This window comes from Chlorocebus sabaeus, chromosome 10 (assembly GCF_047675955.1).
Source record: "Chlorocebus sabaeus isolate Y175 chromosome 10, mChlSab1.0.hap1, whole genome shotgun sequence".
Taxonomy (NCBI): Eukaryota; Metazoa; Chordata; class Mammalia; order Primates; family Cercopithecidae; genus Chlorocebus; species Chlorocebus sabaeus.
The window spans coordinates 37,145,106-37,157,183 of record NC_132913.1 but is presented as its reverse complement, the minus strand read 5'-3'; the positions used below and the strand labels follow the sequence as shown (position 1 = coordinate 37,157,183).

Genomic DNA, 12,078 nt, shown 5'->3' with positions numbered 1-12,078 from the left:
TCAAATAATCAATAAATATTATATGCTCTAGTTTAAAAAATAATGTCAAATAAGCAGCTTTATTTTCATTTACATGTATAATCCTCAAAAAATGTTAAAATGTAATGAACAATTCTTAGTCCATTAGGCTATGACTATCTCTATCATCAAAGTATCTAAAGACTGAGGGGCTAAAACTTAGAGATTGGGCACTTCTATTTGCCTAGTTTATTTTGACTAACATAAAGCTTAATGTATGCTGTGAGTCATATGGAATCAGGTTTTCTTTCTCCTTTATAGTGGGAATCATGAAGCCATTTTCAAACTTTTTAATAGGCAACATGGTGGAAAAGTATGATCTTACAATGGTTTTGAAATAAAATGGTAATATTACTAGTTACTCAAATGAGAAAACTCCTTCCCCCATGTCCTCTTTTCCCAATAAAATATCATGGAAGTGGAAAGACCAGGAAGTCTAATGCCAAGAATGCTGGACAGCTCTCCAGGTGGCAGGGACCCAATCCAGTTCTCCTCCCTTTTTCTCGTGTAGTTCTCAAGAATAACTGCAGTATGTGCAAGAATGCAAAATCCTGAGATAAGGAGGAAATTGGCTGGAACAGTCTGGGCTCTGTTCCAGTTCCCTACTACCCCCAACCCTGAAACAGGATGTCCTTCAGTGCTTTAGCCCAGCATGTCATGTTACCCAGGATGGGCTGCTTTTTGGGGTCCATCAGCTGTGATGCAAGTGGGACACATGCTGTAAAAATTCCATCTACCCCAGGCAGCTTTCCTAAGGCTTCTGGGATTAGTTGGCAATGAATACTAGAATTCTGTTGTCTCTTGCTGCCCATCTATATACAACAAACCCACTTCAATCAACTTGCTGTGTGTGTGGGTATTGGGCCTCACCAGACTCAGACAAGTTGGTAACCAATGCACAGTGAACCTGCTTCATAAATATGCCTACATATATCAGTAGAGCAAACACACTGATAAATCCTACAGCAAAAAATTCTGTTCATTTAGCTCATGATTGCCCAAATATTTGACAATCATTTTTTTACTTTACATCTATTAAAATTCCACATATCATGAGAGATTTCTCCAAACTTTTTTGTTGGGCATTTTTATTTCATGTGCCGTCATTTTACTTATTTAGGCAATGTAGACAATTTGGCTAGAGCTAAAAAGATAACTGGAAAGGTTTCTGGAGTAGAGAAAGTTATTGAATTCAGAACAGTTAGCAGAGAACTTAGCTATTGAAGGGCAAGAAAATGGAGCCCAACAAAGGTAGAAATAGGCAAAAATACATCTATCCAGAACAAAAGGAATATTTGCCTTGGGAAAATGCTCTCATAACTGGAAATTAGCCTTCTCTTTTTGCTGGCTAACTATTGTACTTTAAAGTCTTCTCTTTTGGATGATTGGAATAATTATGGCTACTGCATCCTTATGATGAGGAAATGGCTCCTGGAAAATTAAAGATGAAGAGTTAGCAAGCTGCATGATCCTATCTAATTAAAGCCTGTCTTCTGATTAAACACATTTTCCAGCAGTAGGAGGATCTCTGGCTAGTTGCCTGATAGGAAAGTGCTGTTCTAAAGCATGAGTCACATAACCAAATGTTCTCAACAGCACCATCAATCCTATATTGATTCATAATATTTATTTTTATAGAAACAAGAACCCAAAATTAAATGGAACACTTTTCCTCATGTACAGGATGCCTCCTAAAAATATGCTATTCTCTTTTCTTGTAGAATATATTGGTGATCTTTGTCACCGCTGAGCATCAAATTATGAATCTAAGCTTTAACCATTTTTCCATGACTCATCTTTTTTTTTGCCATTACAAGAATGACTTTGTCCTCATTGAAGACAATACCATGCAGCTTGAATGTTTAAACTTTTAAATCCTGAAAATTATTGTGTTTCAGTTTTAGCTTGTCCTACTGCTGCAATCAAATGAAGTTAAAATGGCATATACTTATCAGTAGCTTTGACATCAAGCTATCATTTGGCTACCAAACATTCATAGCACTGTGCTCTTCTACTCATTGCCTATTTATCCACATACAAGACACAAAGATTCAAACTCTCTTGATAACAAACATTCTGAAATAATTTATTCTCCACCACTAGCTTTGTTTCCATTATAACCTTCCCTTTCCCAAGGTGAATGTGAGCTGGTCCCAAGTCAGGGCCAGCCATTGCTCCCCTCATCCTCCTGTAGAAACATTCTGCTAACATATCTTAATTATATAGTGCCCTAAGTCCAGTGTAGCTCATCCTAGTGCTGGCTACATTTTCCTTACTGCAATTCACACTACTTGCATAGTTTACCAAAGAGTTCATAAAAGAACTGAATCCCAAAGCTATTATTTCTCCTTTCTGATTGCAAGATAAATTACAATGTTAGTTCCACAGCATTTTCCATTTAAGAAAGGGAAACTAGGCCTTTAACCCACTCTCCTGAGGGCCCAACTTTGTGCCCAGCTTGATCCCGCTGGGCTATTGCCTGAAAACGAAGTGGACATATATATGTGCATTTGTGCAAGAGGGAGAGAGTTCTTAATGCTGTGGAGAACTATGGTTTCTCACTTACTAGGAAAATGGACTTGTTCTCATGTTCCTTTGTAATTACACATGTAAAATTCTCATGCTTCTCTGTTTTTTTCTCCTCTAGCAATTATAGTCTGAGAAGAAACTTTTCAGTTATATAAAAATCACCACCTGCTTTAGTTATTTCTGTAGTTGTGACTGAGAATCTCATCATCAGTGCAAGGTAATGAGATTGAACTGGACTAGGTACGTTGCATAAGCCCACACCCTAGTATATTAGTCCATTCTCACGCTGCTGTAAGGACATCGTTAGACTGGGTAATTTATACAGGAAAGAGGTTTAATTGACTCTCAGTTCCGCAGGCCTCAGGAAATGTACAATCATGGCAGAAGGGGAAGCAAATGCATCCTTCTTCACAAAGTGGCAGGGGAGAGAAGAATGAGTACCCAGCAAAAGGGGAAGACTCTTATAAAACCATCAGATCTTGTGAAAATGAACTCACTATCACAAGAACAGGATGGGGAAAACTGCTCCCATGATTCAATTATCTCCACCTGGTCCCTCCCACGACACGTGGGGATTTTGGAAACTACAATTCAAGATGAGATTTAGGTGGGAACACAGCCAAACCACATAGTCTGCTTCTCTATGCTGCCTTTTGTTTTCTTTATTTTACAAGTTAATATTCTTCCTTTTAGAAAGAGAAATCAAACAGCACAACTTTCATAAAATATAAACCTACGCACACATTGTGATTCTGAACAAAGGTGTGTAGTTGACAGACTTAGAGTTTACTTCAGGTCCATTATCTGTTGTTCAGCTACATAGGCAAGGGCCCTTGCTAACTATATATCCAAATTGTATTGTTTCTTTTAGACAAGAATATCAATCAGCTAAGTGATTTGCCTAAAATTCCACAGAAGAATAAGGACAAAGCAGGGTTGTAAAGCAATTTCCAATAGTTTATTTAATATTCATGTATCTGATCAATCTCTCACCAGGAACCAATGAAGTACCTACCTGAGAGCAAGTAAAGAATCAAATATAGAAAATGAGCATATTAATTCAGAAAAATGGCTATAGTTATTTATCTATTATGTTGGCTATTTACTGTTTGTCTATAGATATAGTTGGTTATGCCATACTATATTGTAAGGTTTTGATCTGTTAAGAGACAAAGTCCCTCAGACAAAAACATGGCATGTCCTTGTTAGATCCCAGGGAACTTAGCAAAAACTCCCATTCTTCCCCATGGTGATTCTCTGGTATTAGTAAATTGAATTTTTATAGCATACTTCACAGGTTGCTTTACAACAGTTCACTAAGCAACGACACAGGTAATAAAGATGGAACCAACGATCAAATCACAAGTGATAACAAGATGCTGTATCCTTTCAAAGCAAATGTGTGGGGTTTTTAACATATTTTTCAGTCATCATTCTTGTTTTAATGTCCTGGATTCAAACACATCATCTTGACAATTCCTCAAACCTTGTTCAAGTAGCAGATAATCCTACTGAACAGCAAATATTTTGTTTTCTGCATTTGATGTTCTAGTCTAATGAAATGTGACATATTATTCTGGTGATGTCAAGTCTGTGGAACACAAGGTGGTATTTTTCTATTTAATGGCAAATGAAATAGCATTAATGTGATGGTTTATTTGCAACATTTTTCTCTGAACAAGATTCCTTACTTGCTTACTCAGGGTGATAAGGTTGTTTTTTAAAGACATTACATCAGAATTATAAGCAATAAGAAATAAGCTTCAGGAAGGCACCAGAGTGGGTGCTGTGCAGAAGAGAGACATTAACAAGAGCTTCATGCGGAGAAAATGGCATCAACTCTTCCCACCTCCTCATATTTACAGCTTTTGTCATGTAATGTGCAGTACTCACCTTGCATGAGTGGGCTTTTACCACATGACTTGCTTTGGCCAATGCAATACAAATAAAGGCTTGAAATGAGATTACACATCTGCATTTGCCCTCTTGTCCTCCATTATTGCCAAGACAAAATTTGCATTGACTAGCCTTCTGGTCTCAGGAGGAAGACCAAAGTCACATGGAACAGTGTCAGCTCACAGATACATGAGTGAGCTGTTGAACAGCGACATTTAGGTGGGCCCAGCCAGCAGTCAGCTGACCCCACAAACATGTGAGAAACCCCAGCCAGGATCAGCACAGGTGCCTAGGCTATTCCTGCTGATTCCAGAAACATGAATGAGAGTGCCTTTTTGGTATATCACTGAAGATTTGTGGTTATTCAGGACATAGCATAATTGTGGCAACAGTTGAATAATCTACCTGTGGCTCTCTTTGTCCCTCTCTGATATGGTGTGGTGGTGTCCCCAACCAAATCTCATCTTGAATTGTAGATCCAATAACTCCCACGTGTTGTGGGAGAGACTCATTTTGGAGATAACTGAATCATGGGGGTGGCTTTCCCCATACTGTTCTCATGGTAGTCATCGATGGTTTTATAAGGGGTTTCCCCTTTTGCTTGGCTCACATTCTCTCTTGCCTGCCACCATGTAAGATGTGCCTTTCACCTTCTGCCATGATTATGAGGCCTCCTCAGCCACATGAGTCCATTAACCCTCTCTTTCTTTATAAATTACCCAGTCTCAGGTATGTTTTTATTAGCAGCTTGAGAACTAATACACTCCCCAACCCATTGGCAAGGCATAATCTGGGTGCCACTCTCAGAGATCTTACAATGAAACATGAAAGAGGACTGTTATTCAGTAGTGGTTATGTTTACATAAGAAAAACAAAGCATGGTCTATGTCTTCAAGATATTTACATTTGTGTTGATAAAGAAAATCTACATACTGGCAACAAAAGATAATTTTGATCAGTGTATCTTGACTAGTGGCTTATATTGGCTTTGCTGAAGAACCCTATCAAAATGTGCATGTTTTGGTGCCAGGCAGGACTCACTGACTCTAAAAATCGTAGGTGTTTGACCTAGGGATATACATTGTAGAAAAGCAACCCAGGGAATTCTAATGTCCTTGCCTGGTTAACAACCAATGGTAAAGGCTAAATAAAGCAAATAGGATATTGGTGCAGAAGTGCAAATGACTGAAGGAGAAACATAGTTAGCAGAGTCCAGAGCTGTCTGTCCTGAAAGGCTTAGACAGGTGAGATCTGCACAGTCCTTGAAGAATAATAGGATTTAAATAATAGAAAGAGAGGTGGGGAACCAGGCAGAGAGAATATCATACACTCTAGCATGTGGATTGTAATTAATATGGCATGACTTGAACAGAGATCAACTTATTTATGAATGTATTTATTTATTCTGTAAGCATTTATTATTTACTATGTGTCAAACATTAGTCTGAGTTTAATAAATGTTAACTATCATAACAAAACTGTGAGATAAGCAGCAGTATCAGTCTCACTCCATAGAACAAGCTGACCAGAGTGGAGGAACTCCTATACACTCTATTGATGTATCTCACTCAGAATTTTGTACTGGATAGAAAAACTTTTAATGCCAAGAAACATTTTTCTTTGCAAAGAAGTCTACAGACTTCAATGTTGCAGTCCACTACCTCGAAACTAGATCTTACTATTATTATTAGTTTGTTCGAGTGTATATGACTTACAAAAAGAGATGGGAAAAAGCTAAGAAAGAAAGAGAATAAAACCATTTTAAATATCACTGTGGTTGGAATTTTTCTTACTATAATTCTAGTTAAAATAGTTTGATTTCAATAAACAAGATCACTCTTCCTAGAAAATGTATTCATGCTTTACTCCATTTATAAAGGCATGAAGGCATCGACTTCTCTTAATAAGTGAAAAAAATCGGGAATTCTGTCTGGACAGGAAGCACTTCTAAGCAAGGTAATTATCTAAGGAAAGAACTGTTCAATGAGTTTCCAAAGCTCCACACTGAATTTGATGAAATCCAACCAAGGCTTAATTTTAATCATTCAAACTTCATAAAAACTCGGTATATCATATTTTATAGGATAAATCTTTTCTTATTAAACTAATAAGAGGTATATTTTTCCTAAAAATAAGTACTGAAAGTTATTCTAACTTTATGTTTTTCATTCTGGAAATCTCTAGACAGGTTACATTATATTAAGAAAGTAACAAATCCAGACTTATTTCATATATATTTCTTTATTATTCAGAATACTTTCTAACTCCTTTAGGTCTATCTAATTGATTCCTATCTAGAAGTAAAGATCTAAGAATCATCAAATTACAAACTTATATTAGTGGATATAACATATGTTTATAGTGCTAGAATGACCATCTCTGAAGATCAATTGGATTCTAAGTAGAATTATATTTAGACTGCTTAAACAAATACCTCTGTAACTTTTCTTCTAACATCTTCAGAAGAAAAAAAAAATTAACGCAGTTTCCACAGAAATACATTCTCTGAGTTTTATGTTCAGCTAAGAGATGCTATATTAGAAAGTAGGTGAATAAAACCTATTGTTTTCCTGTTAATAATTTGAGATTACAAAATTGTTGTAATCTAATCAAATGAATCAAGCTAATCAAGGAATACAGTGCTTTTTTTTAATTAGCAATTATCAGTTTATTTTCTCTGGGGGATACCATAAATATGAATAAAAGGTTATTTGTCTTGATTGCTTGACCCATATCTTTGTCTTTGTCCTGTTTGCTTACAGAACCATTTCTTAGTCTTCCTCTGCTCTGTTCTGTGTCACGTCACAGTCGACCCCAGCAAGACTGTGTGTGCTAGTTTCTTGCCAGATTTTGTCAAAAGGAGGTACTGGAAATGGATTAGGGAGTTAGGGAAGGGGATGGTGGGAAGACAGGAGAAATCAGGATATTTTCCTCTCTCCATTCCCAAGAAGAAATTCTGGCAACCTGCATTGCTTCAGATTCTACTAGACAGGTTTGCCAGATGGCTTTGACACCTGGATTCTGGTAAACCACCCGCTCCGTGCATTTTCACCCTTCAGACCTAGGCATGGTAGCTACTTCCTGCTGCTGCAAATTCTTGGGTTTCCTCTGTTCTTTGTTTGGCTTTCTAGTTCTTTTTTCACCTGTGTTACTAATTGCCTGGAAAAAGGCCCTCTATTTGAAATACCTAGAGTACTGTGTGTTTTCCTGACTAGACTCTGACTGCTGCTACAAATAAATAACCTCTTCCCCAAAGGGATTTGCAGCAGCTTACAATAAAGGCAAGGACCATTCTATCAAAAAAAATTAATATATATTTAAGTCAAGAGGTAAATAAGGTGACTGAAAAACAGACATATACAAGGTTTGAAATTTGCAAATTAAATGGGTTTTGTTTGTAAGGGGCATTTTTAACTCTGAATCTGACTAGTTAATAAAAATAAATTTTTAAACTCTTAAATTTAATTTAAATAATTAAATTTTTAACTCTGAATCTGAATATTTAATGAAAATAATTGAAATACATTTGTCACAACAATATGAGATGAAAATATGTTGGTGGAAGTAGAGGCTGTAGGACAGTCAGAGAAGCAGATCATTTAGCACTAGGCTAAGATTTGGGCCAGGCCAAGGTCTGCCTGGACTAAAGCCTATCATATGAGTATCCACCATATACATAGGACAAATGCAAGTCACATATTCATGCACTCCCATAGGCATTCCCAGGTTTATAAACAATTTCATTTCTGCCTCTTCAAGAAATACATCATAATGCATAATGTATAGCAATTAGTGATATTATATGGATAGCCTTGAATTCTTCTAATTTGTCTTAAAGATTAAATATTCACAACTTTCGATACTTCATTTTAGCAATTAGTAGCATCAGAGGTAACAAGTAATCAAAGACTCATTTATGTAGTATAACAGAGAATATCTGGCTTACTCTAGTTGCGGGCACCATATAATTGTCAGAGTTGTTATCTCACTTTGAACTCATAGATGTAACCTGTGTGGTTTTTAAACAGCATCATAAAAATAAACTAGAAGTACAATATATTATATGCTAATAGCCATGGTCACATGTGTTTTCAAGAGTAATAACATCTGGAAATTAATGACCAATAATGCTAAAATGCTCTGCAAACTATCAAAACTTGGCCTTTCTTTTGAGACCTAAACAAATTAATTGTGTCAACTATTTGACTAATAAGTTTCAGATTAGTAAGAATATCCACAATGAGTAGATACAAAATGCCTGATTGTATCTCCACAAAAGGGATAATATAATATTTAAAGAACAGGCTGATATACTTTTGTATAATCATGAGTATCTAGTAAATTCTAAATTTCACTGGGTCAGGAAAGAAATCCAATTAGTACTGCAAGTGAGTAGCATCCTTAAGTTAAATCTTTCGTAAGTAAGTTAACATTATTGCATTCAAGACTAACATTAGGCAAAGTCTGCCACCTGTCTCAAAAAAGCTTTATGTTATCACAAGTTTGCAAAAATGAAGAACATGCAGGAATCAACAAGAGTATATCCCAAGCAATACAAAAATATCATGATTGCATGATCTGCTGAAGTTATCCAAATACTTTCCTTTTGAAATATAAAGTATAACATTAAAAAAACACATTTTCCCATAATGTATTACTTCATTAAGGTGAAAGTTTCATGAAAGTAGAAATATGTTTATCTTGGTCACTTTTCTCACTGTTTCTGCCCCTTGCAAAGTGCTCAATAAATATTTGTTGCATGAAATAAATACATGAATTAGTTAATGCCATTTTTTTTCACTGTTCAAGGTTTATTGGGGGTTTTAGATGGTATAACACTTGGATAGTGGGTTGCATTGTTTATATGTAGATCTTTTTATGTTATATGGTAATGTACACTACTGATATATACAGTTCACAAAATAAGATCCTTTGGAACAATTATGGACAAGACATATGATATTGGATTTATACACTGGATCCCAGGATATGACTGACTGGGAAAAAATGTTGGACTAGGCATGTTCAGTGAAGGAGCCAGGAAATTATATAACACACAGTAAACATCCACCTGGCTCAAGGGGCAAATGCAGCATGTACAGAATCGGCAGTGGTGCATCAAAACTATTTCACACTAACCAGTTTAGGACTACACAAGATTAATACCATCTAGCATCAGGATATAGCTGTGGATTTTACAAACCATTCTATTTCTAACTTCAGGAGTTAATGTTTTCCCAGTCCGTCTTAAAATATTACTACCTTAATCACAGATCAGATAAAAAGGACAACATGCACAACCTCCAACTAGAATCCTGTTGTAGCCTAGACAGTGAAATGGTATGACATCAGAAGACTTTAAAATTGCAGCTCTTTTTGGATCCCCCAAAGTGTATCTGCACTCTTCTTCAAACGGGCCTCTTCCTCAGGAGTCAGAGTCACCTTCACAAGGTCTGAGATTCCATTCTGTCCCAAAATGCAAAGAACACTAAGGAAGACATCTTCCTTTATTCCATAGAGACCCTTAATCATGGTGGAAACTGGGTGCACCCGCCTAAGATTCTTCATTATACTCTCTGCCAAATCTGCTACAGAGAGTCCAATGGCCCAGGATGTGTAGCCTTTGAGTTTGATCACCTCATAAGCACTCTCAACTACCTGCTTGTGAACCTCTTTCCACTGTTCCTTATCTTTATCAGTCCCTAAATCTGGGTGCAAAGTCTTCAGGGAGACACCAGCAACATTCATTCCACTCCATACAGGCACACTGGAATCTCCATGTTCCCCAAGGACCCACCCATGACAGCTTAATGGGTGAACTCCCAGCCTTTTCCCCATCAGGTAACGGAATCTGGCTGAATCCAGATTGCAACCACTTCCAATAACACGGTTTTTGGGAAAACCACTTATCTTCCAAGCCTCGTAGGTCAAGATATCCACTGGATTTGAAACAATAAGCAACTTGCAGTTTTGGCTATATTTTACAACATTAGGAACGATGAATTTAAAGATGTTCACGTTACGCTGGACCAAATTAAGACGGCTTGCTCCCTCTTGTTGACGTGCCCCAGCCGTGATAATGACCAGCTTGGAGTTTGCAGTTACACTATAGTCTTTGCCAGAGACAATCTTTGGTGTTCTAAGGAAAAGGATGCCATGTTGGAGATCCATCATCTCTCCCTTCAATTTGTCTTCGATGACATCAACAAGAGCAAGTTCATCTACCAAGTCCTTCATTAAGACACTGATGGCACAGGCCATGCCAACAGCACCAACCCTAACAACTGTAATCTTATTCTGGGGGGTCTGTTCTTCCTTTAGAAGATTATGAATCAGCTGATCCTTGAGAGTTGCCATATTGGACTTGGAACCAAAAGGAATCCAGAATGCACGTCAGGCGATCATCGGGGACAGGCGGCAATGAGATCCGGAATCGGCGGCAGCGGCTGCAGCACCGTTAATGCCGTTCTTATTTTAATTGTAATGTCTCAGGTGTTAAGTGACTATATAAATGGCTGATTTGTTAAGAGTATCATTTTAAATTAGTATATATTATAAATATCAAGTCCAGCTTCAGCAGAGACCATTATGAGGGCTGAGTCACCTCCACAAAGTCTCTCTCATTTCGAGAATGATTTTCCAACCTTCTAGCATATCCAATGGGGATAGACTTTCCACTTATGAAAGACAGTGTTTTTTATTTGCTGGATCTCAGGATTTATATCTTTTCAGACTTCTCAAAATTTTACTCCTCTTACCATGAGGAGCTTACAGATGCCAATATTTAAAAGGAAAGTGTAATAATTTCCGTGGGTGGATGTCCCTTTTGGCAATTTACAATAGAGACCAAGAATCCATGTGGTTTGGCTAACCAAACTTTCCTGGAAACAGTCATCAGACATAATAGAAAACTGACCTTGTTTCTGCCAATTTCATTCCTTTCCAGGAATAAACTCAAAAGTAGCCCTTAAGCAAAAGATCCCCAGTGACATACCCTAACAATTAATCTAATTCTCTTTCCATAAAAAAGTGGAAAATGTCAGCCCCATAACCTTTAAGAGACTGAACACATTATCAGAGTCATTAAAACTTAACAGTTTTTGAAACAAGGCCAAATCCTAAACTTCTGCACTTTTTGTTCCCACTCTAACAGTCACCTGACTCCTATTCAAATATTTGTTAAGGACTACAAACAAATCCTGTTGGTTTTTCTTACTAATTGTTCTAAGTAAGCACCCATGTAATAGCAGCAAAATATATCGAAAAATAACACATATAACAGACACCAATGCATGGAATTTCAAAGCATTGGAATGTGTCTAATCCAAGCATTTGCATGCTGTCCATCTTTCATCTGTAGCAAAAATGAATCCTTTGGTTGGAAGTGACTGTAACAGAACAAATATCATTTGAGACTCTGCCAGCACTACAAACAACTACCAATTCTCTAATGTAGTCTTCTTCCTCCTTTATCTCCTTCCATAAAAGAAACTAAGGCAGCAAGCAGGATACATCCAGCTGAGCTCCCTGGGAGGAGACCTCTCTTCTATAATCAAACTCAACAGAAACAGGCCCTTGCTTCTGGGACATCAAACATGAAGAGGCTCCTGTTCTGCAGAAAATAAATAAGCAGAT

At 37.1% G+C, this 12,078-nt stretch overlaps 2 protein-coding genes across 2 annotated transcripts in view; both read right to left on the bottom strand.

Moving 5' to 3' along the window:
* Window positions 1–12,078, bottom strand: part of LOC140712565 (uncharacterized) — a 257,990-nt gene that overhangs the window by 19,286 nt on the left and 226,626 nt on the right. The window lies entirely within an intron of this gene.
* Window positions 9,691–10,843, bottom strand: LOC103217070 (L-lactate dehydrogenase A chain). The gene is given in 2 exon segments (XM_038002142.2): window positions 9,691–9,828; window positions 9,831–10,843. Coding segments are annotated over 2 exon segments (1,092 nt in total). The 5' UTR covers window positions 10,801–10,843; the 3' UTR covers window positions 9,691–9,706.